Source organism: Camelina sativa, chromosome 20, assembly GCF_030686135.1.
Source record: "Camelina sativa cultivar CO46 ecotype springtype chromosome 20, ASM3068613v1".
In the NCBI taxonomy this organism is placed as follows: Eukaryota; Viridiplantae; Streptophyta; class Magnoliopsida; order Brassicales; family Brassicaceae; genus Camelina; species Camelina sativa.
This window is the reverse complement of record NC_141899.1, coordinates 17,432,291-17,455,903: the sequence shown is the minus strand read 5'-3', so window position 1 is coordinate 17,455,903 and position 23,613 is coordinate 17,432,291. Positions and strand designations below refer to the sequence as shown.

At 41.5% G+C, this 23,613-nt stretch overlaps 3 protein-coding genes across 4 annotated transcripts; 1 reads left to right on the top strand and 2 right to left on the bottom strand.

Moving 5' to 3' along the window:
• Nucleotides 1–9,806: 9,806 nt before the first annotated feature.
• On the bottom strand, nt 9,807–12,121 carry LOC147919069 (meiosis-specific protein ASY2-like). The gene is made up of 5 exons (XM_087503831.1): nt 12,001–12,121; nt 11,459–11,875; nt 10,723–11,212; nt 10,481–10,652; nt 9,807–10,406 (listed from the first exon to the last, which is right to left on the bottom strand). Exons 1-5 carry the CDS (start codon nt 12,119–12,121, stop codon nt 9,807–9,809), a joined length of 1,800 nt encoding a protein of 599 aa, XP_087359957.1.
• A 4,532-nt stretch (nt 12,122–16,653) lies between these two features.
• Nucleotides 16,654–19,439, bottom strand: LOC104770945 (uncharacterized). The gene is made up of 2 exons (XM_010495421.3): nt 18,211–19,439; nt 16,654–18,058 (listed from the first exon to the last, which is right to left on the bottom strand). Exons 1-2 carry the CDS (start codon nt 19,346–19,348, stop codon nt 16,977–16,979), a joined length of 2,220 nt encoding a protein of 739 aa, XP_010493723.1. The 5' UTR covers nt 19,349–19,439; the 3' UTR covers nt 16,654–16,976.
• A 1,285-nt stretch (nt 19,440–20,724) lies between these two features.
• On the top strand, nt 20,725–23,590 carry LOC147919068 (alcohol dehydrogenase-like 6). Of its 2 annotated transcripts, none has more exons than XM_087505341.1 (10): nt 20,725–21,207; nt 21,284–21,420; nt 21,500–21,537; nt 21,968–22,290; nt 22,378–22,460; nt 22,537–22,612; nt 22,693–22,754; nt 22,826–22,921; nt 23,007–23,168; nt 23,253–23,590. In XM_087505341.1, exons 1-10 carry the CDS (start codon nt 21,153–21,155, stop codon nt 23,367–23,369), a joined length of 1,149 nt encoding a protein of 382 aa, XP_087361467.1. In that variant the 5' UTR covers nt 20,725–21,152; the 3' UTR covers nt 23,370–23,590. The 2 variants fall into 2 exon arrangements, 1 of the variants encoding a protein (XP_087361467.1); XR_015593073.1 differs by having other exon boundaries at nt 20,783–21,207; nt 22,803–22,921.
• The last annotated feature ends 23 nt before the right edge of the window (nt 23,591–23,613 follow it).

The following is a 23,613-nucleotide window of genomic DNA, read 5'->3' as shown; positions in this document are numbered from 1 at the left end:
AAATACTGGAAACCCTGGACTTAATATATCAACCTATATATAGCTTTGCTATGTGTCAATGCTGACTGCTGAGAGCCTGAGACACATGTAATTCTATATATAATAAGATTCTCACTCATAGTATTGTAGAAACATTTGGTTATCAGCACAGGAGAAATAATTAATATGATAAAAATGTAAATAAAGTTTAGAAATTAAAGTGATTGAGGAAATTAAAAAACGTACCAAAACAAGATGTAATTGAGAAAATATCAATGTTGTAATTTATTGTCATTAAATAGTGGATTTTTAACCCAACTTTGATTATTATTCAATTTTCGGAATACATAATTATTTTGTAGAACATGTTATTCATTTGGTCACATACTATTTTTTTTTAATACGTAAATGCATAACAAAAAATAATATAACTCTCTCTAGTCTATTTTTTATTTTCTAAAGTTCACATAAAAGATACCATGGTACGAGGAAAAATCATCGATCTAACGACAATTAACTAATTAAGTAAAAGGTAAACTCACTTAAAAATATATAAAACTACTACTTATTTCAGTTTTTCCTTGTTATGTTTGCTGTTGGTGCGGGAATTAGCACCCTTAACATACCGATCTAAACTCGTTAAAGGAACCGGTTATCTAGATCGGGAGCTCGTCTTAAGCTTAGACTTCATCTCTGAAGGCCCAATAACACCAAGAAGCCCATTACCAAGGTGACGAACCGACGTCTCAACTCGCCCTGCGGCTGACATAGCAGAAAAGGAAGGACATTCCTAATCAGTTCGCCTGTAATTAGGAAAGTCAATATATTCAGTATATCTTCTAATATATTCAGTAGATCTTCGAAAACCTATAAAAAGAGGGCAATCCTCTCATTGTAAGATCATCCAACATTTAATACAAAAACCCTAATTCCTCTTTGTTGTTGAGCAAAACCTAACTTGTTTCTCAAGAGATTTCATTTCTTCTTTACTTGTTTACTTTGATCCGAATTCTTCAAGAGATTGTTACTGAATTTGTTTCTCCTCTAAACAAATTCATTGTGTGAAACACCAGTTTCTACAATTGGCGCTAGAAGGAGGGGACCTAAGTTCTGCAAAACACTTCTCTTTTAGATCTCATCACAAACAAGCAAGAGGCAATACCATGTCTTCAATCTCCAACAACGGTGCCACTAACGCAACCGCCCCACAGCAAGATGACCCAACCATCCGGGCAACCAACTCGCAGGATGTCACCGCGGATCCACCTGTTGCCGCACCTACCACGCGCGTCTATGCGCGGACGGTATTCGCTGCACTTCGGACAACCCAGCAGATGACTCCGCAGCACCTTCCGACGGAGTGGAGGAAGTTGAGATACCCCACCGCGGGGCCCAGGAACCTGACGAAGTGCCACCAGTCGATGGAACTGTCGATAGACAAACTTCGTCTGCGCAAGTCGCCCAACCTTCCCAGTTCGTTACCATGGACGACCTCTGTCACATGTTCGGAACGATCTCTAAGGATCTCTTCCAGGCGATCTCCGCAACAAATCAACGGTTGGACACAATGGGGCACAACGCACCCCCGCCACTTCAACAGAACGAGGCCCCATCACAGGAGGTTCGGAGGAACGATCCTCTAAACCGCCGCCTGTTCAGCGACCCGCCGTCTTCGGCTTTCCGGTTCCCGAACCAGCACGTACCATCGGTACTCGCATCGGGGGCACAACCTCAGCTGGGGCAACCCTCACAGAGAGATTCGGCCGCACCTTCCTGCCCCAAGCTGGAGGAAATGCACCTCAAGATCAAAGCTATAGGATCCCTCCTCCACCGAGCTGTAAGCTCGGCACCTGAGATCGATAGAATGTTCGAGGCCACGCAGCAAACTCCATTCACCCAGCGCGTCTTGGAAACATACGTTCCAAACGTGAAGATAAGAGTTCAAACTTACGATGGAATGAAGGATCCAGTGCAGCACCTGACCTCGTTCATGGCTACCGTCGCCAAGGCTAGGTTCACCGAGAAGCAGCAGGACACCGGCCAGTGCCAACTGTTCGTTGACAGCCTGATAGGAAACGCACTAACATGGTTTTCCCATATCCCCCCGAACACAATCGACTGTTTCGAACAGCTGTCGACAGCCTTCCTACAGAATTACCGGGTGTTCATACAACGCAGCGCTTCCAGTGCCGAACTATGGGAGATAGTCCAAGACCCCGACGAACCCCTGCGGAAGTACCTCACCCGATTCAAGGAAAAGTACGCCACCGTAATAGTCGCTGAGGACGTCGCCATTGCTGCCTTCAAGAAAGGCCTCATTCCCGGCTCCCGACTATACATGGACCTCAATATCAGGGAAGCCACTGACCTGGACAAAGCCCTTCATCGAGGGTCTCGCGTCGCTTATGTCGAGGAAGACGAGGAGAAACGAGCCAACAAGATCCCTCCTCCTCGCCCAGCCGCGGCTAAAGAAAAGAGTCGGGAAACCTATCAGGAGCCCCGGAAGCATCACGACCCGAGGGACCCCAAGCGCGGAGTGGTCAACGCGATATCCGAGGATGAAGGACAGAATACTGCCTCTTCCGACACACAAGAGGAGCTCTACTGCGATTTCCATATGTTCGGTGGCCATTCAACAGCCGAGTGCAAGAACTTGTCCAATTACTTTTTTGAGAAGTACCTATCCAGCAAAATCAAAGCCGTTTATCAACCTAAAGCTTCTCGCGGTGGCCGCGGAGGAAGAGGTCGAGGAGGAAGGTTCAGGCGATCCAACCCGGGTCGAGGTCAGAAGGGCGCCAACCCATCCAATAGTGCACCAGATACTCCAGAGCAGCCACCTCCTGCCGAGCAGCAGAATCCGGCGCCAGCGGAATTCCTCCCAACACCATCCAAGCGTCATAAAGGACAGCAGAGCGATCAAGCGGCACCTCGGGGTCGTATCTCTATGATCATCGGTCAGACCGATGAATGCTCGGACTCTGTCCGAGCTCTAAAAAAGCCAGTGCGCCAGATCTGTAACGTTCAGGCGATTTCCGAAGAAGATACGCTAAGCGCTGACCCCATCGCGTTCACAGCAGAAGACGCCAAGGGGATCTATCACCCTCACAACGACCCTCTAGTCGTGGAAGTCAGGATGGGCGAGTTCGACGTAGAACGAGTCTTAGTGGATACCGGCAGCACGGTTAACGTCCTGTTCTCACAGACGTTGGAGAAAATGGGTGTCACACCGGAGCAAAACAAACCAGGAGGCAGAACGTTGATTGGCTACGATGGCGTAGCTAAAACATCGATGGGCGACGTGAAGCTACAAGTCCAAGCTGGTGGCGTAACACGCAAAACCAAGTTTGTGGTCATCGACGCCCCACCAATCTACAATGCCATCTTAGGCTCACCTTGGATCTACTCCATACAGGCAGTCCCTTCCACCTATCATCTCTGCTTGAAGTTCCCAACGGTTGCAGGAATTTATACGTTGTAAGGCGATTAGAAGATGACTAGGACCTGTTCCGTTCTCGAGAAAAAACAAAGGCGGAAGGACGACGCATAGCAATTACAGGATGAGGATCACTCCGGAGATCCTCACAAGCCGGAGCGAGATCGGCTGAAGGCCACAGGATGCCGAATCATACAAGTCAATATCGACAGAGCAGACCCCTCCCGAACAGTCGGAATTGGGGCCGAACTCAATGAAGGACTGAAGACCGAGCTGGTAGCATTCCTGAAATCGCGATCCTCGACGTTTGCCTGGTCCACTAAAGATATGGTCGGTATTGATCCGTCAATCACCTGCATAAGCTAAATGTCGACCCTACTTTTAAACCAGTTCGGCAGAAACGACGGCGTCTCGGCACCGATCGAGCAAAGGCGGTGCAAGACGAAGTCGAGCGACTTCTGAAAGCTGATCAGATAATGAAAGTACAATACCCCGACTGGCTGGCCAATCCGGTGGTGGTCAAGAAAAATAACGGCAAATGGCGAGCCTGCGTTGACTTCACCGACCTTAATAAGGCATGCCCTAAAGACTGCTTCCCGTTACCTCACATCGACCGACTCGTGGAGGCTACAGCAGGTAACCAACTTTTCTCGTTCATGGATGCGTTCTCCGGATACAACCAGATCGCGATGAGCCCAGCCGATCGCAAAAAAAACCGCGTTCATCACGGATAGAGGGACCTACTACTACAAGGTGATGCCATTCGGCCTGAAAAACGCAGGGGCGACCTACCAACGCCTGGTCAACACGATGTTCGCCGACCTGTTAGGGCAAACAATGGAAGTCTACATTGACGATATGTTGGTCAAATCTCTTATAGCAGAACAACACATCCAGCACCTCACCGAATGCTTCGACATCCTAGATCGATTCCAGATGAAGTTAAATCCCACCAAGTGCACTTTCGGGGTGACCGCGGGGGAATTCTTGGGATATATCGTCATAGAACGCGGAATCGAGGCAAACCCAAAGCAGATCGAAGCAGTGCTGGGACTCCCATCGCCATCCAACAAACGAGAAGTACAGCGCTTAACAGGTCGGGTAGCCGCGCTGAACCGTTTCATCGCCCGATCGACGGACAAGTGTCTCCCATTTTATCAGCTTCTTCGGGGCAATAAAGATTTTCATTGGGACGAAGCCTGTGCTCGTGATGCCCGAAGAAGGAGAGACGTTATATCTCTACGTCTCCATTTCCAGCTAGGCAGTAAGCGGGGTGCTAGTCCGAGATGATCAGCGACCAATATTTTATACAAGCAAGGCCCTCAATGATGTGGAGACACGCTACCCAACCTTGGAAAAACTCGCTCTCGCCTTGATTGTTGCCGCTCGGAAACTACGACCTTACTTCCAGTCACACTCCATTGTTGTGCTAACCGACCAACCGCTCCGGACGGTCCTTCACAGCCCCCATCAGTCCGGGCAAATTGCAAAGTGAGCAATCGAGTTAAGCGAATACGATATTGAATATCGTTCCTGCCCGAGCTTAAAGTCACAGGTCCTTGCGGATTTCATCACGGAACTATCCCCCGACCTCGAAGAAACCATACCTAAGGAGGAACCCTGGACGTTGTTCACCGATGGCTCCTTTTCCAACCAAGGATCTGGTGTCGGGATTATACTCCGATCTCTAACGGGCGAAGTCCTCGAGCAAGCATTAAAACTCGGCTTCAAAGCATTAAACAATGAGACCGAGTACGAAGATGTCCTAGCTGGACTACGGTTAGCCCAGGGTCTGGGGGTAACTAGTATCCAAGTTTTCTGCGACTCCCAGCTAGTGGTTAGCCAGTTCAGCGGGGAGTACGGTGCTAAGAACGTGCGCATGGAGACATATCGCCAGTTACTCCGAACTCTCTCTGCACAGTTCGCCTTGTTCAAACTAATCAAAGTTCCGAGAAGCGAGAACGCATCAGCAGACGCTCTCGCCGCCCTGGCGAATTGTTCCGACCCGGAGTTGCGGCGAACGATCCCAATCGAGTGTATCGAAATTCCTAGCATCGATCATACCGATTTAACGCACGCCATCAGCAACGCTGCAGAACCAATGGATATCGACCTACCCGTCCAGGATCCCGCGGAGATAACACAACCCCCAGATGACTGGCAGCTCGAAATAAAAGAGTAAATCGAGGATGGCAAGGTCCAGATGACTACCCGTTTGAAATCTCGATGCGCGCACTACGCCATGATGAGAGGCAGCCTCTTCTGACGTAGTTCATCCAGAGTCATTCTCACCTGTGTCGATCGAGAGGAAGCAGAACAAATAATGATGGAGGTCCATGAAGGTGACGGCGGAAACCACTACGGAGGACATGCACTCGCGTTGAAAATAATGAAGGATGGTCATTACTGGCCGACCATGGTCGCCGACTGTGAGGCATTTTCGGCGAAGTGCGAAGCATGCCAACGCCACAGACAGAAGAAACACGTACCTCCCGAGCTGCTAAACACCGTCACCGTGCCATATCCCTTCATGCGTTGGGCGATGGATCTTGTCGGCCCGCTATCCCCATCGAGGTCAAAGAAGTTCCTTCTAGTCTTGACTAATTACTTTACCAAGTGGGTGGAGGCAGAATTGTTCAACAAGATACAGTCACTAGACGTCACCAACTTCATCTGGAAGAACATCATCTGCCGCCATGGGCTCCCTTATGAGATCGTCACTGATAATGGAACGCAGTTCACCTCTCTCATCACCAGACGCTTCTTAGGCAAATGGGGAATACGCTTGAGCACCTCGACCCCCCGCTACCCCCAGGAAAACAGCCAAGCCGAGGCAACCAACAAGACCATCATAGACGGATTGTAAAAACGTCTCGGGCTCAAAAAGGGAGCATGGGCAGACCAACTCGACGGTGTGCTTTGGTCCAACCGGTCCATCCCACGGAGAGCTACCGGGCAATCTCCGTTCTTGTTAGCATACGGCATCGAGGCTCTGGCCCCAGCCGAAGCTTGAAACATTGCGCCGCGCTATGCTGGTCGACGATTCCGAGCTCAATGACAGCATGATGCTCGACAACATTGACTTCTCCGAGGAGCTGCGCGCTCAAGCTCTCGTCCGAATTCAAAATTACCAGAATGCCGCGTCCAAGTACTACAACAAAGCTGTCCGCCAACGCAGATTCAACGAGGGCGACCTGGTATTGCGCGAGGTGTACGAGAATAAAAAGGAGATCAACGCTGGAAAGCTTGGCGCCCGTTGGGAAGGTCGAGCTTTTAACCATGCAAGGCAAGCAGATCAAAAACTCGTGGAACGCGGCTCATCTTAAACGGTATTACTACTAGGTCATTCGATTGACCCAAAAAAAACAAGAAAAAAAAAAAAGAAAACGTGTGTACTATGAACTACGACTGGCTTAATCCCAATCCTGGGGACGTAGGCAGTCCTTAATCTCTTTCATTAAATTTTGGGGGCGCAGCTGGAAAAATAAGATGTTCTTTTATTCCAAGAGAATTTTTCATTCAAAGAATTTCATTTCATACAAGAGGTTTCCCACTTTGGCATATCGCCCACATAAAGAAAAACGACAAATACATAAAAAGAGGGAAAAGTACTTCGGAGGAACGTCTTATGCCGATCCTGTTAAAATGCAAGCCGTCCAATCTCAGGGAGTCGGCGCGTGGCACGACCTCCCTTCCGTGATCTCAACCTCCTCGGCGATTCACAGGCGCAGAGCTTGAGAGGTCGGACTCCAATGGCTCTTCAATGGCTATGCCTTCGAGGTAGGTCCGCCAGCTTTGATGCTCCTGTCTTAGCTCTTCTAGTCGACCCAATGGCACTTCGGCACCCCTAGCTTCCATTTCTTCAAGGAACGCACATGGACCTACCACGGTTTGGCTTTCGCGGAAATGGTGATCCTTGGATTCCAGGTGTAGAATGTACCGCCGCAACCTTTCTATGCGATTCCTGTAGATCGAGACCTCCGCTATGTGCAGATTCGTCGACTCGCCTAGGGGTTCGTAATCGCTCTTCGGCAGGTCGGGTAGCAAAGTCCTGGCGACCTCCTCCTCACACCGGTATCGGTCAGCGAGCAGCCGAGTCATACGCCAGTTCGCCAGATAGAGGCCATTAGCAATGAGCTCATCGAGAACCGAGATGGTTCCTTCAAGACGGTAGAGCTGGAAGATGAGGTCGTATTTCAGATGAAAGGCCTTGATATACGAACTCATCCGTTGACAGCGAGCTCGGTAGATGCGGATCTCTCTTTGCAGTGGATCCCCCTCGATCGGCACTGTAAGTTCATGCGGTGGGGACGGGGCCATCTCTTCTAAGGGGAGGGCGACGTTCGACGCCTCTGGATTGAATCCGCTGACGCCAGCGGCAGTCAACTCTCGAGCTCGCCTCAACCACGCAGACCGAGTTGTGATAGGCTTGCTTTGCAATTTAATCTTTCTGAAGTTTGGATGAGAGATGCTCAGCAAACCACCTTTTCCTCTATTTATAAGGGGAAAAGGGGGAGATAAATGCTGTGTCCCGTAAATCTCGCACCAATCAGATCATGGGAAGATACGCGCTGCGTCCCGAGACTCTTCCACCAATTAAATTGCATCGTAAAAACGCGTCTATATTTAATGACGCGGTTACGCCTTAGGAATGAGCACAAAAAAAAAAAAATCGCTCGACATCTCGGCCAGATGATCGACCTACTCTCCAGCGTGAGATAAATCGAACCAAAGAATTCCGTTGGAATTGTTTTGATTATAAGTCTCCAATGCAAGGCACATCGAGCCCAGAGAATTCTACTAGAATTCTCTCGATAACTCCTTGACGAGAGATAAACTGAACTCTGAGAATTCTTTTGAATTGTTTCGTAAGTTCCAGCTCGGACGAATGTAAGCCAAACCCATCGTTGTAAATTTCGCTTTTCGCTTTCTGAACTGGGGCAAAGAGGGTAAGCTGAGGCATCATACCTCGCCCTTTGCTTAAAAGCACACTTATGCTTGGGCTAAACTGTTCTCATAAAGGATTATTCTGTGTAAGCCGGGAGACGTCTTGCCTCAGGTGAATTTCCAATTAAAATAAAAACTTTATTGCAAGGATAAATTGTCTGAACAAGACAAATTCGACGGAGAATTAAAAATATTAAAGCATAATGAAAGGACCAGATCGCCAAAGCATATGAACCATCCAGATCAAGTCAGCCGGCGATCTTCCGGGTATCCGCTTTAAGTCGCTTTGGCATAGGCTATAGGAGCTGAAGTCATGTTCTCTCCCAATCAGCAAGATGCGACTCCAATGCCCTGGTCTTCTGTTAGGCCTCGTCCAAACGAGCGATGGCTCTTCCTCTCTTCGCCCGTAAAGTGGAGATCTCGGCATCCAATACTGCCAGACGGTCATCGATTTCGTTCCTTTTCATGCGGTTATAGTACAGCTTGTGGCATTATTCGCGGTGCACGGATTCGATCTACGCACAAGGTCATCGATCAATGAAGATTTTTCATAAAAAATTCGCATAGACGAAGTTAGGAGACCTGGCGAACGAAGGCATGAGCAGCTTGTTGGCACGTTTGCTCATATAAAACGTATTCACCTCGGAAGGCATGAACTCGCCGGAGAAAAACTCGGTTCGCTCGGAATCGAGTTCGCCGAATGATAGCACTCATTGCAGTAGTCGATCAAGCACCGCGGCATGTCTGCCACCCTGTCCAGACCGTTTTCGATCCAGAACCTTGGGTGGGATTCAAGCAGTTTAAGTTTGAAAAGCAGTTCACTTCACGACTGCTCTATTACGGCTAATCGACCACGGTACTCGGAATGGCGTTCTTCGATGCGAGAGAGGAAGGTCTCTAATTCCAATCTCTTCTCCGGACTAACACGAAACATTAGCATCCAGGGAGCTCGGGTATTCGGGTAAAAGGGCATCCCTCACTCAATGGCTCCTGAGTTTGAAAACGTTGGGACATCGTTCCCAACCTAGACTAAAGAATCAGTACTACCAACGGAACTTGGCATCTTAAATTGTTTCGTAAAAGTTACGGTGAAATCAAGTGTGGAGCAACCATATTTATACTAATCCTAGAAAGAAAAATTTCCAATTTCAAAATTGCGAGATTACCATTTTCACTGTCTAACAAAAAGGAGATATTCCATGAAAGCGTAAAAGGGAAATTTCCAAAAAAAAGGAGTCGGCCGCAAAATAGGTAGCAATATCACAAAGTCTGAAACAGGAAAATAAAAAGGAAAACAGCAAACATTCCTAGGAGACGCAGTCAAGAGGCTACAATCAAGTTCTGGAGGATCAGTCAGATTGGCTTTGAAAAGCGCGGCATTGGAACCGTACGTATGTCGAACGGAGTCTGGAGCCGCAGTCCTGGACTGAAGTAATCCAAAGCCGAGCTAGTATGGAGACATGTTGAGATCGCCTTCTCCGAGCTCTAAGAGATCCAGCGCCTCCACCTCATTCTTAGCAACCTCTCGCGTTTCCTTGATCTCGGCAATCAGGTTGTCTGGAATGGATGCTCCGTTCTTTAGAAGATAATCCATAATCTCCTCGTACCCGCTTGCCTGGTTGAGAACATCTTCTTTCGGACGGGCCATCTCCTGCTCACGCAGGTAATCCTTTACCTTGTTAAGATGGCGCTGCACTTTCCTCGTGGTACCTTCGACCTTGGCTTGGCGATCTAGGCGAAGTCGTCTCGTCTCTGACTCGAGCTTTGCCCCAAGATCATTGAACTGCCTCGTCAGTTCGGCCTTCTCTTCCCCCATAACTTTTTCTTGCGATTCCAGCTCGGCAACCCTTTCCTCCAGGTTTTTGCAGTCTTGTTCCTTATTCCCAAGAAGATCCTTCAGCTCCTTGATCCTCTCATTCTTCGACCTATCCGCCTCCCGGAGATTCTTCAAGCACTCCTTCATGTTTTCGAATTCGGCCTCTCCAGATGCCATCGATTTCACACGCCTATCGTACATAAGAGTAAGCGAAGACATATAGGCGGCGGTCTGCACTTCGAAACAAAGTAAAATGAGAATCAAGGTTTGCAATAAAAAAATGAGGAGGACGATGCGATTCGAACCTGAAGGGCGGACTGGGCGGCCTGGACGTATTGGTCTTTGAATTCAAGCTTATCGAGCGGCGGCAGCATGACTGAAGACACTGTAAGTTGCCTGCACAACTCCCCGGCGGCTTCCTTGTTGCACACGAGAGGCGTTTCCCCGAAGTAGTCGAAGCGAAATTGATTGGATCGACTAGTAGCCCGTTCAACTCGGAAGCGGTCATAGGATTCGAGGCCGGCCTCTTCCGCAGAGCGTTTCCGACTGGGCAGAGCCTTTTCCTTTGCCCTTTTCTTTGCTTTTGTCCTTGCCGTTATCCTTCTTGGACCTTTTCTTTTTAGAACCGCTACTTGGCTCCGGGGCGAGCTGTACTGAGATGGTCGGCTCAGTCGGTGCAGGAGGGGATGAGTCATTGGGAGCTACGTTTTCGTCCTCAAAACCAAGAGCCGGGAGCTCGTCACCATCCTCAATATCGATGAATTCATTCCTCGCTTGCTCTGATTCGGGATCGGCGATCCGTTCCTCGTGTGGATTCACAGATCGGAGCATCTCGGCTTTGACAATTGTGGTCGGTGGGACCTCGGAAGTTCGACCCAACGAACTTGCGAAACTGGCAAACTTCGTCCTCGCCTTAACCATTGCTGCTTCCACACGACATCGAGAGACTTGATCCCAGCTACGCTCAGCTACACCGAATAGAGAGTCCTTGACGTGCTGAAATCTAGGAGGTAGTTTCTGAGCTGAAGAAGGGCGAGCTGTAAAACACATCAAAATACAAAATCAGGTCAGAACAAGATTGTCCGATTTGACAAAATAAGGAATCAGACGATACCAGGCGAATCGTTCCACACTCTTCGGCGACTGCATTTCGGATTCTTGAAAGAGCGATCATCGACTCGGACAAAGAAATAGCGAGCTCTCAACTTCTTGAAGTTACTAACTTTTTCCCCAGGAAGGAAGTTATGAGCTGGGCTTCGTGTTAACCATCCACAACTCACTACCTTGGCTATTCTTAAAATTTGTTAACTTCTCAAAGCATTCAATTCCAAGAAAAACTTCAGCCTCAGCTGCGAAAGTGAGAGCGGCGACGAAGTTGCAGATACTTCCTGGGGAGAGTTGGCATATCGGAATTTTACGGCGATGAGCATATTGGCTGAGCAGATTAGGAAGAGGGAACCACAACCGGCATTGAGAGAAGAATCCCTCGTATAAGCAAATATACCCGAGAGGCGGATTCCATGGACGTTGGTGATCTCCGGGAATAATAACATGGACACCAGAATTGGATAGGCCGCACGAATTCAACAGTGTGTGTACCGTTTTAATGGTGTTGGTCGTCTTCTCGCCCCCAATCTCACCTCGGTGATCTCGGAGAGGAAGGAGGTCATTGATCATGACGCCATCAGGAGCAAGTCGGACTGTTTCACCATTAGAGTTGTCAGGTGGGAGATCAGAGATTTGTCAGCGTTTCCATGATCTTCGCGATCCGCTTCATCGATTAAAGAGGGGATCGGAATCTCGGTGGATCAGAGCCTTGAGGAACATTCGGCTTCTTTTGGCCTATTCGGCATCTCGCCTTGGACCGATCTGATGGTGTTCAGAGGTTCCCTGTTGGAATTCTTGCGGATCAATGGTTCGCTTGTGGTAGCCGACGAGGAAACCATGGTCAAGGTGAAGAACAGTGCAGATCGCCGAAGAGTGTAGAAAAGTTGACAAACAACAAAGTAATTAAGGACGAAGAGAGAGAGAGAGAGCAAAGTAATTACCTTTGACGATACAGCGAAAAGTGAAAACAATCGGTGGATATCGAGTATTTATAGAAGGAAGTGGGCGGCAACCCTACGCGGAGTCATAATTGCCTATCTAACCTACGCGACGCTTCAGCTTCCGAACTGACAGATGCGACGCATCGGACACGTGTCACCCGACTAGAGGATGGCGAAGCGGCGCGGTCATGATTCGTAAACTGTCCAATTCTTCAATTAATTGACCCTAAACATAATGGGGCCAGCTAGCATTTTCATCACTCGAAGCCATACGTATACTTATCTCTTCATTGCTCATAGTGTCAATTTCAACTCATGAACCCTACTAAAACAAAAGAAATTGACACAGTAACTGAGTCACAACGTGTTCCAAAAACGAATGGTGTAAAGTGAAATATCTCGTTTGATAATAAAAAGAATGGGACCATCAGGCATTCGCATCACACGTACACTGGTCTCCTTGTTGCTCATCGTATCATCATAAAACATATATGCATTTGTTTTTCGAAACTTTTCTTCTTTTCTCCATTTTTGAGGTTAAAAAGAGCAACATATTTATTTGCATTCTTGGCTATTGGTTTCTCGTTTTTAAAGTAGTAATCAGGTTATAGAAAACTTGAATGGTAATTTTTATTTTTATTTTTTTTTTACAAACGAATGGTAATTTGTTTAATTTATATAAATTGTAAGTAAAGTTCCAACTTCAATTATAAAGGGAATTTTCATTTCCAAATGTTTTGTTTATTTTTTAGCATTGCTATTCAATATATTAAAATTGTTACTAATAAAAATTAATATTAAATAAAAATTTTTTTTTAAGAAAATAATTATAAGCAATACAGAAAAATTTACCAACAAAAATGAAAATGTGATTATGTTAGGAATAATTTTACACCTATACATGAAAACACAACATGTAGCGACACCAAATGTAAAATGTCATAAAATTACTAAATTGTTCACAAAATTATGCTATATGTATATGATAAAATATTAAGTAGAAATATGTATTTCAGTGAGTGAATATATATATATACTAAAATATGATCCGTGCTAGAGCACGAGTTGAAATTCCTTCCTTTTGTTTATTTAAAAATTTTTGTTTAAAAAATTGTATATGTGATTATTTTATTCGTTTGAATTTTTTTTTTTTGGATGAAACACTATGCCATGAAATCATATACTGAATATGACTTATGAAAATAATATTTATTTTGTAAGATATATTATAGTATATCTAGATTTTGACCCGCCGTATAACGCGGATTAAGTTGTATGATAAAAAAATTAATTTTTGTTTGTTAATTTTATTTGATTTGTTTAGTGTTTAAAATTATATATTGTATTTTGATTGCTAGTTCTATGACTTAACCTATAGTATAGCGCATATTAATTTGAGGATCATATATGTAACATATGTTTGTCAAAATCTTCGTGACCGAGAAAGCCTACCAAACAATATTATTCAAAACTTAAATTTAATCCGAGAAATCATATTTTTGAAATTTTAACCCGTGCTCTAGCAAGAAATCATATTTCTTAATTTTTGTCATATTATTGATCCGTGCTATAACAAATCAAATTAGAGTTCTTCTAATTTTTAACTTTTTGATCTATCATATATTTATGATATTCTTGAAAATCTTTGTTTGAAAACACGATGAAAACTCCGTTTTCGTTTTGGAAACACGACAAAAACTCTTTTTTTTAGCTTAGAAACTTAATAAATAAAATAATTTAAAATATATATTCACAATAATATAAACATATAATATTATTAGTGTTTTAATTCAAATATTTAATATTTATATTTTGAATTTGTGTTGTTTCAATTTTTTGTTTTGATATAGGTTTTAATGTTTGGTGGTTTATTATATATATATATATATATATATACATACGTTTCCAAAACGTTTCAATTAATTAATTTTTTTTAAAATGAATTTCTCATTTTTGAAAACATTTCGCTTCCGCGTATTCGTTTCCGTTTCTATGCAACCTAGTATAAAACTATACAATTCAATAAAAGAAATATATGAAATGAATTTAAATATTCAAATTTTGACCCGTTACTCAGTCAAAATTTTCTGATAAAGTTAGGTAAGATTTTATTTTAAAGTATAATCGGAAATCACTTGTAATCTGCAGAAGAGTGATTAATTTCTATTAGTTTCTGAGATTTTTTTACCTATATATGGTTAGTTAAATATTATTTGGAGATTTTATTATATTATTTGGAATATCCATTTTAAGAGATCCTAATCCTAAGTCTATACAACCTATCAAATAATTAATCCATATAACCTATCAAATAATTAATCTTAGTTATAATCTATATTAATATTATATGGTCTACCAATTTGAAGTCGTGTACTTCCGTTTTATTAAAAAAGTATATATATATATATATACATAATTAACATAACATTTTATTATTATGCTATTTTGATAAAGATTAGATATATGATTTAATTTTTCAGTGGAATTCTATAAGCAAACTGAGTTCTATATATAAAATCAGGCTAAACAGTCCTTCTACAAATCAAATTCTACTTTATATACCTACTAGATTTTCACCCGCAGTACACCGTGGGACTAAATTATAAATTAATATATTTTAAATAATAACTTTTAATTTATTTAGTTTTAAAATTCCCACTTAATTAATTCTTATCTAATTAATTTATAATTTTGTTTACAATGTTTTTTCTTCTTCTTACGTTTTATACTATTTATAACCTAATTAAATTAAATTTGTTATTAGATAGAATATAAATTTTGAAACACTTACTTTTGTTTTCTATAATTAAACAGAGGTATATGCATATATGGTATGTTAGTGTATATTTTTATGTTTATACATTTTATTGGAATATTAAGAATATGTTGTAGTATATTTAATATTTTATAATTTATATACTAAATAATTTATAAGTTAATTTTCCAAACTATGACTATAAATCTATAGTATATGAAATAAACTAATAGTTTTTGTGTTGGTTTTATAGTCCAAACCCGCCATGCTAGACGGATTATGCAAAATGTTCAAAGATTTTTAATCCGCAAAAACTCATCATACGACACCCGTGAAATTAAAATATAGTATGTGAAGCAAAAAGTCACTTTTTATCAAATCAGTTTTTCAAATTTTTAAAGAAAAATATCTCTTCACTCATCTCCTTATAAAATAAAGAAATAAAATCTGTATACATTTACAATTATGTTTGTTACCTTTTAAAACACTTAATTTCTATAAAAAATCAAATATAAGTAGAATTAATTTGTTTATTAAATTAATTATTTAATGCCAATGCCATGTCTGTAAATAAATGCCAACTTTAGAATTTATTTTATAATTGTCTCCAAAAACGTATTTATAAATTAAGTGAAAATTTGACGTGCTATCATATGAATAATATAATTATTCTACAAATTTCAAATCAGGATCAAAAGCGAAAGGGTGAAAATAAGAGCCATGGACCATTACAAATTTTATATTGTATGAGTTATCATTTGTAAATTACTAATTGACAGTTCTGCAGCTATATCTAACTGCTAAGCGACATTTTATCCGTTTTACACCATATATATAGCTTTAACTTAAGAGGGTAATTTAATTGATTTAAAATATTCAATCCAAGTCATATATATTATGAAACCTTGACTAGTTAGTATTATTTTTTTAGTTTAATGATTTATTTTTACTGCTAGTTAAAATATTATGTTATCTAATATTTGATCATTCCTAATTTTTAGGGAAAATATACTGATTTACAAACCAATTAAAATATATAAGACTTTTACCAAAAAATAAAATAAAATATATAAGATCATTTTGCAAATTAGTAGTATTATTTATTTATTTTTGGTGGTATTACTTATTAGTATCAAATTATGGTGGCCATATACGTTGAACCTAGACACGAACAAAAACAAACACGTGCCTATACGATAGTGTTAGGTGTAATTTATTTATAATCCAGGACTAGCCTCTGTGCATGGTACGATAAAGAGTGCATGTCTCTCTATTTCTATTGATTGATCGGTGTCCATTCTCTGCGTAATAAAACGTGAGATGCCTTCCCATCATATCATTATCGTCCGATGTGCTAGCAATGCGATAGGCCAATGACTCAAATCATGGCCATGAGTCATGACAATTAGTGATACAACAATTTGTTCAAGCCTCTAGAAGCCTAGCTAGGAGAGAAAACAAATCTTGTGGTTTGGAAGATCTAACAATTAAAATTATATATCTCTAATGCCTAGTCCTTTATTTTAAGGGACAACATAAAGAAAATGAGACAATTTATTTTAAAAAAATAAATTCAAATTATAAAATTCACATCATTATCGTTCGATGTACTAGCAATGCGATGGGCCAATGACTATTGAACGCTTTCTTAAACCTAGAAGAAAGCTTAGAGAAGAAGATGAATATTTTACTCTTATTCAACTTAACTTGTCAATACAATGCTTTTAGATATATATAAGACAATCAGAATAATGAATTGTGTCTAACGCCTATTGATTGAGGAGCGTGGAGTCCAGGTCTAGCTGCACCTAATTCCTGTTGATTGAGGAGCGTGAAGTCCGTTCGTACAGTCTTCGTGACAGCTACGTGGTACTCTGCTTTTGACTGCAGTGACTGCAACGCTATTTGCAGGTTTTTGGTTATGATGAAACTCATTCGTATGACAGCTACGTTTCTGGACTTGGTAGGCTTTCTGGTGGGCTTCCTTAGGCCCATGTTCTACATTAGATGGCTTAGAGGGACCTTACTGTTATTACCTTCCCGCAAACTTGGCGTCGGTGGCAAGCAGAGGCCAAGTTTGAAACGAAGATCACAGAAAGCTGCTGGAGGGAGTGACTTAGTGAAGATGTCAGCAAGCTGGTCTTGTGCAGGAATATGTTCCACTATGAGAGCACCAAGAGCAACTTGTTCTCGGACATGATGAAAGTCACGAGCAAAGTGTTTCATTTTTGAGTGAAGAGCTGGATTGACGGTGAGATGAACTACAGATAAGTTGTCACAGTACATCTTAGGAGTAACAGGCTGAGCAACTCCTGTTTCTCTGAGAAGATTATTCAACCACATGATTTCACGAGAGGCAAGAGACAGAGTTCGGTACTCTGATTCAGTAGATGAATGAGAGACAGTGGGGTGTCGTTTTGATGACCATGAGATTATGTTAGCCCCAAGAAATGTGCAGAAACCGCCAGTGCTGCGACTGGTGTCTTTACAACCAGACCACCCACTGTCACTATAGACTCGAAGAGTAGAATCAGTGGTGTTTGAGAGATTTATACCCAACCGGACTGTGCCTTTCACATACCGTAGGATTCTCTTGAGTAAGAAAAAGTCATCCTCAGATGGAGAATGCATTTTTTGACACACAAAGTTAACTGCAAATTGGATGTCAGGCCTCGTCAAAGTGAGATATTGAAGTTTACCTGCCAAACTTCGGAAATAAGTAGGATTTGAAAAGAGTTTGGACTGGCCAGCGATCTTTCCAGGCTGCAAAGGAAGTGGAGTAGGCATGGGAGCACAATCAGCCATTCCTGCAGTGACTAAGAGATCTGTAGCATATTTTTCTTGGTTTAGGAAGAGACCACCATCATGAAAAAGAGCTTGAATTCCGAGAAAGTAGTGTAGAGGGCCTAAGTCCTTCATCCGAAAAATACTGCTTAAGCTCACCAGAAGCTGATCCATGAGTTTAGAGTTGTTTCCGGTTAACAACATATCATCAACGTAGAGAAGTAATAGCATAGTGTCGTTTCCTCTGAGATAGACAAACAGGGAAGGATCTGGATAACTGCAAATGAAGCCAAATTCTAGCAGAAAAGAGCTAAATTTGTCAAACCATGCTCTTGGAAACAACTCTTTTGAAAAAAGCATGGATAGTAATCCGTGAGCTTGGAAACAGATAACAATGACTTGGCTATATTTGGACAGACAAGAACATCTTTTAACGGTAAGGAAGTACCTTGGAGAGTGGGAATAGCAATGGACCCGATATGTGTTATAGGGAGAAAATCTCCATTACCAACCATTACAGCATCATCACCCTTGTAGACTTGAGAGTTCTGAAGTTGAGCAGGGGAGTTGGTAATGTGAGCTGTAGCGCCAGTGTCAGGATACCATTCTTGTCCCGAAGGCATGGAGTGATCAGTCACTTTCATTGCAGCCATAGCACTGTGAACACCCTCCATTTGGTACGAATGATCAAATCTTTTGTAACATTTTGCTGCAGAGTGGCCATATTTGCCACAGATTTGACATGTAGGACGTTCTGAACTTGACTGAGAAGACTGCGTGTTGATCTGTTGATGGAATCCTCTGCCTCGAGTGGAGTAACCACGACCTCTTCCTCGTGAACCAGACCGACCATATCCTTGACCTCGACCTGAGCTGTAGTAGTCTCTTTCAGCAGAGAACGTAAGGTGTGGAGTAACAGCAGAAGCAGAGTTGGTATATCCTTGGAGTTTGTCATCAAAGTTGGTAAGACGATAACCAACATCTTCAAAAGTAGGACCAGGAAATGAATCCATAGAGTTCTCAATGTATGTTGTTATAGACTCATATTCCTGACCTAAGTTATGTAACAGACCATAAATTTTCTCTTGATCTGTAAGAGAACAGCCAATCGAGTCTAATTGATCACATATAGCTTTTGCATCAGACAAATATTGAGCCATTGATTTCCCATGTTTCATGAGACCATACAAACGCCTTTGTAAATCTAGCTTCCTAGTTGCAGACACTCGATTAAATTTCTTAGCAAGAGTCATCCATACCTCTTTGGATGTGTGAAGACCATAAACAGAGCGCAGAGCTTCTTTAGACAAAGATCCAAACAACCAGGCGAGAACAATCTGGTCATTTCGAATCCATTTGACGAAATCCGGATTTGGAGACTCAGTCACCAGATCTCCAGTCTTCACAGAAGTAGTTGGTGAGGGACGAGGAGTGTCACCATTAACGTAGCCCAAAAGTATTTGACTTGAGAGGAAAGACTCAAACTGTGTCTTCCATAGTAAATAGTTGGTTTCTGTGAGTTTAAGAGTAACACACTGAGAGATACTCAGAGTGGAAGGAGAAAAAATTTCTGATGGACTATCCATGGCTCTGATACCATGAACGCTTTCTTAAACCTAGAAGAAAGCTTAGAGAAGAAGATGAATATTTTACTCTTATTCAACTTAACTTGTCAATACAATGCTTTTAGATATATATAAGACAATCAGAATAATGAATTGTGTCTAACGCCTATTGATTGAGGAGCGTGGAGTCCGGGTCTAGCTGCACCTAATTCCTGTTGATTGAGGAGCGTGAAGTCCGTTCGTACAGTCTTCGTGACAGCTACGTGGTACTCTGCTTTTGACTGCAGCGACTGCAACGCTATTTGCAGGTTTTTGGTTCTGATGAAACTCGTTCGTATGACAGCTACGTTTCTGGACTTGGTAGGCTTTCTGGTGGGCTTCCTTAGGCCCATGTTCTACATTAGATGGCTTAGACAAAGTAAGAGGGACCTTACTGTTATTAACTATGAGCCATGAGTCATGAAAATTAATGATACCACAATCTGTTGAAGTAGCTAGGAATAGGAGCCTAGGAGATAATAAAATCTGTGGTTTGGAAGATCTAACAACTATTAAAACCATCTCTAGTGGTTCTTTATTTTAAGGGAAAAATAAGAAAATGAGATAAAGCCAATTCCATTATTTAGGAAAAAATAAAATCATAAATAATAATGTACCATATTCGAAGAATACTGTTCATCACCGTGTTTCTTCAAAATAATGTACAGCTAAAATATAATTTTCTTCTTCATTTTTACTATTTTTCCTCACCATGGGAAATTTGTCATACTTGTCCAAATTTTTTAAAACAGCTTGTAAACTCTGATGTAAACTCTTTCAGCAATAAAATTATTGGAAGGAAAAAAAAGTGGAGGCACTAAAAATAAAGAATTAAAAAATAATAATAGATAATAAACAATGAATAAAATAAACTTACAATATTTTTTATGAACTAAAAGATTAGGGAAAACCTATTAGAAAAAAAATTCATACTTGATTCAGTGTAATTTCATTTCAAAGAAAAAAAAATTAAGATAACCATTTACTATCATGCAAGTTATTTGAGTCATTTAAAATATAAATAATAAAATGTAATATTGCTAAGCTTTTTTTTTGTTTAAGTAAAATTTTTTAATAATCGGTTAGCGAGTAAAATTAATTAGAAAATATTATGAAATTCACTTCTTACATACTATATATATATATGTATATATTTGGTATATGCTTGTGTTATAATATCTTTTCCAAAAATTTTGTATATCTACTTTGTTTTATATATTTTTCTTACTTTGTAAACTAATGAACTTTAGATGTTCGTATTTTTTACATCGTGAGAACTGAGAACCATTCATAATTCACAATATGGCTTTTATGATTTTTATCATGAACATATAAGATAAGCCCAATCGAGCCACTATAAGCCCAATAATATTCTTCTACCTGTCTCTGCTTTAACAAACTCCACTGGAGCGCAGAAGAAAACACAAGACAAGTACATCTGATTGACTGATTCTGAGACGGAGACTCGGAACATTACTCGATTCGACACTGTGTTTCGATATTAAAATTATATGAATCGGACCATTGCAAGATTTAAAAAATATGAAATTTCGGATTAGTTGACGAAGAAAAGGGTTGGTAGCGGGAATCACTTGCATTGCATCTAACCGTGGGGACCTCTAAAGCTGTAAAGTCATCATTTTTAAATGTCGTTGGATCGCTTAAGCTTAATGGTGGTTGGTGACTTCGGTGTTAGGTGAATGAAGAAGCTCTGTTTCTTGCTCTTCTACTTCTTCAGGGTTGTTTAGTCCATTTTGTGCTTGAAGCAATCAAATTAGGGATAACAATGTCGTCTTCTTCTACTTCCTCCTTCGAACAACCTCGAGTCATAACCTGTAAAGGTAAACAAAAAAAGGGTTTTTGTTTTTTGCCCTCGTTTATGAAAGATTAGATTTTTTGATTGAGTAATTCTTGTAGCGGCGGTGACATGGCGTGCTGGTGAGCCATTGGTTATGGAGGAAGTTGAAGTGAGTCCACCTCAACCTCTTGAGATCAGAATCAAAGTTGTTTGTACATCTCTCTGTCGTAGTGATCTCTCTGCTTGGGAATCTCAGGTTTACAGTTTCTCTCTTTTTACAATAAACTTTGTGTTGAATTTGGCTTACGAGTCTCTGATGCAGTCCATTGGAACAGGCCCTTTTGCCACGAATATTTGGCCATGAAGCTGCAGGGTAAGTTACTTCTGTCTATGACCACATTTTTTCAGATTATGCAAGCATAGGAACAAGTTAAGAAAACTAACTTTAGTTTCGAATATGTAGAATTTGATGTGGTATTGAGTGTTCTATTGTCGTTCTTAGTGTGATTTAGCAACATTTTTCCGGTGTTTAGCAATTACCATAGGACCACTATAACTAGCTTTGCCAGCTCAGAAACAGCCTTGCATTGGTTAGTTGAGAGGTGAAGGTTTAAAGGAGGGTGAGGAGAATGCGTTGGGGGCATTTTGGATTTGTCTAGGGTCTTGGTATAGGCATTGGTCGAGTGTTCGAGACTTTGCTCATTGGTCAAGTGTCTTCAATGGTGTAGTTATTTGTGAATTGAGTTAAGAAATAGACAACTGGTTTGAAAACACTGGTATTGTGTCCATGAATGTTTCTGCAGTATAGTGGAGAGCATAGGGGAAGGCGTAACTGAGTTTGAGAAAGGAGATCATGTGCTCGCTGTATTCACTGGTGAATGTGGTTCATGTCGGCATTGCATATCTGGGAAAAGTAACATGTGTCAGGTTCTTGGAATGGAGAGGAAAGGTTTGATGCATACTGATCAGAAGTCACGGTTCTCTATCAAAGGCAAACCTGTTTATCACTACTGTGCGGTTTCAAGTTTCAGCGAGTACACTGTGGTTCACTCTGGTTGTGCTGTCAAAGTCGATCCTGTGGCACCTCTTGACAAAATTTGTCTTCTTAGCTGTGGAGTAGCTGCAGGTAGACAAAAGTAGTTTTTTTTTTTTAAATTATGAAATTCAAACAGTTATTTACGATCAGAGCTGAGAATCTAGGGGGTAATTTCAGGTCTTGGCGCAGCATGGAATGTTGCTGATGTACAAAAAGGTTCAAGTGTTGTGATATTTGGTCTTGGAACTGTCGGTCTTTCAGTAAGTATAGATACAGATATGTTGATGCTTCTGTGTTAATGGCGTTTGATGTGGGATTGATTTCTCTTTTGAGCAGGTTGCTCAAGGTGCCAAACTCAGAGGAGCAGCTCAGATCATTGGGGTTGATATAAATCCAGCTAAGGCGGAACAAGGTATACCATCATGGCTTTACGATATATGTAAGACTTAGCGTTTCTGGACTGGTTCTTGAATGTTTTCTTATTTGTTACAGCAAAGACATTTGGCGTCACGGATTTCATCAATTCAAATGACCACTCTGAACCTATATTTCAGGTAATTGATTTAGATAAAACTTTGTTCCCATGTTGGTGTAAAAATTAGAACCATTGTGTTGGGGAATTCAGGTAATCAAAAGAATGACAGGAGGAGGTGCGGATTTCTCATTTGAATGTGTTGGTGATACGGGAATAGCTACAACTGCTTTACAATCATGCTCGGATGTAAGTTTTGTTTTCTATTTGCTCTCACCTTGTTTCAATTTGGCTCACTATATTGTATATTAAAATTTGAATGTGGATATCTCAGGGATGGGGCATGACTGTTACTCTAGGTGTACCAAAGGTGAAGCCTGAAGTTTCAGCTCATTACGGACTTTTCCTTGCTGGGAAATCTTTGAAAGGCACTCTTTTTGGTGGTTGGAAGCCTAAATCTGATATTCCTTCACTCATTGAAAAGTACATGAACAAGGTAAAATATATTTCATTAGCAAAATCACTTTTAGTTTATGAACAATTTGTTTTACGTGTGCTCACTCGTTTTTTTGTGGCGCAGGAGATTATGATCGATGAATTGGTAACACATAACCTGGCATTTGATGATATCAACAAAGCTTTTGAGCTTATGAGAGAAGGAAAGTGTCTGCGTTGTGTTCTTCACATGCCAAAGTAATGCCTTCTTGAGAACACATGTGCAGTTTCAAGAAAGATCAACAAGGGATCTATACATACAATTCTCTGGTTGTATTAAACAAAAGTGATGCTTTTTTTTTTTTTGGTAAAGCAGTGAGACTCTTTTTTGATTTGGTTTTGTTGTGAAGTGATCATTCATTGTGCTTTACCACATTGCGCTTTACCACATGATTCTTAAAGCAATTGAGTGATTAGAATCAAGGACATCGATCTTAAAGATGCAG

Excerpts from the sequence above, each read along its gene's own strand:
- LOC147919069 (XM_087503831.1), bottom strand. The coding sequence starts at position 12,121 with ATGGTTTCCTCGTCGGCTACCACAAGCGAACCATTGATCCGCAAGAAT. Across the intron at positions 11,213-11,458 it reads AAATTTTAAGAATAGCCAAG|CTCGCCCTTCTTCAGCTCAG; the intron begins GTAGTGAGTTGT and ends TGTGTTTTACAG. Across the intron at positions 10,653-10,722 it reads AAAGGAAAAGGCTCTGCCCA|TCGATCCAATCAATTTCGCT; the intron begins GTCGGAAACGCT and ends ACGGGCTACTAG.
- LOC147919068 (XM_087505341.1), top strand. The coding sequence starts at position 21,153 with ATGTCGTCTTCTTCTACTTCCTCCTTCGAACAACCTCGAGTCATAACC. Across the intron at positions 21,208-21,283 it reads TCGAGTCATAACCTGTAAAG|CGGCGGTGACATGGCGTGCT; the intron begins GTAAACAAAAAA and ends TAATTCTTGTAG. Across the intron at positions 21,421-21,499 it reads TCTCTGCTTGGGAATCTCAG|GCCCTTTTGCCACGAATATT; the intron begins GTTTACAGTTTC and ends CCATTGGAACAG.
- LOC104770945 (XM_010495421.3), bottom strand. The coding sequence starts at position 19,348 with ATGGATAGTCCATCAGAAATTTTTTCTCCTTCCACTCTGAGTATCTCT. Across the intron at positions 18,059-18,210 it reads TGCTATTCCCACTCTCCAAG|AATTTGGCTTCATTTGCAGT; the intron begins GTACTTCCTTAC and ends CTTTTCTGCTAG.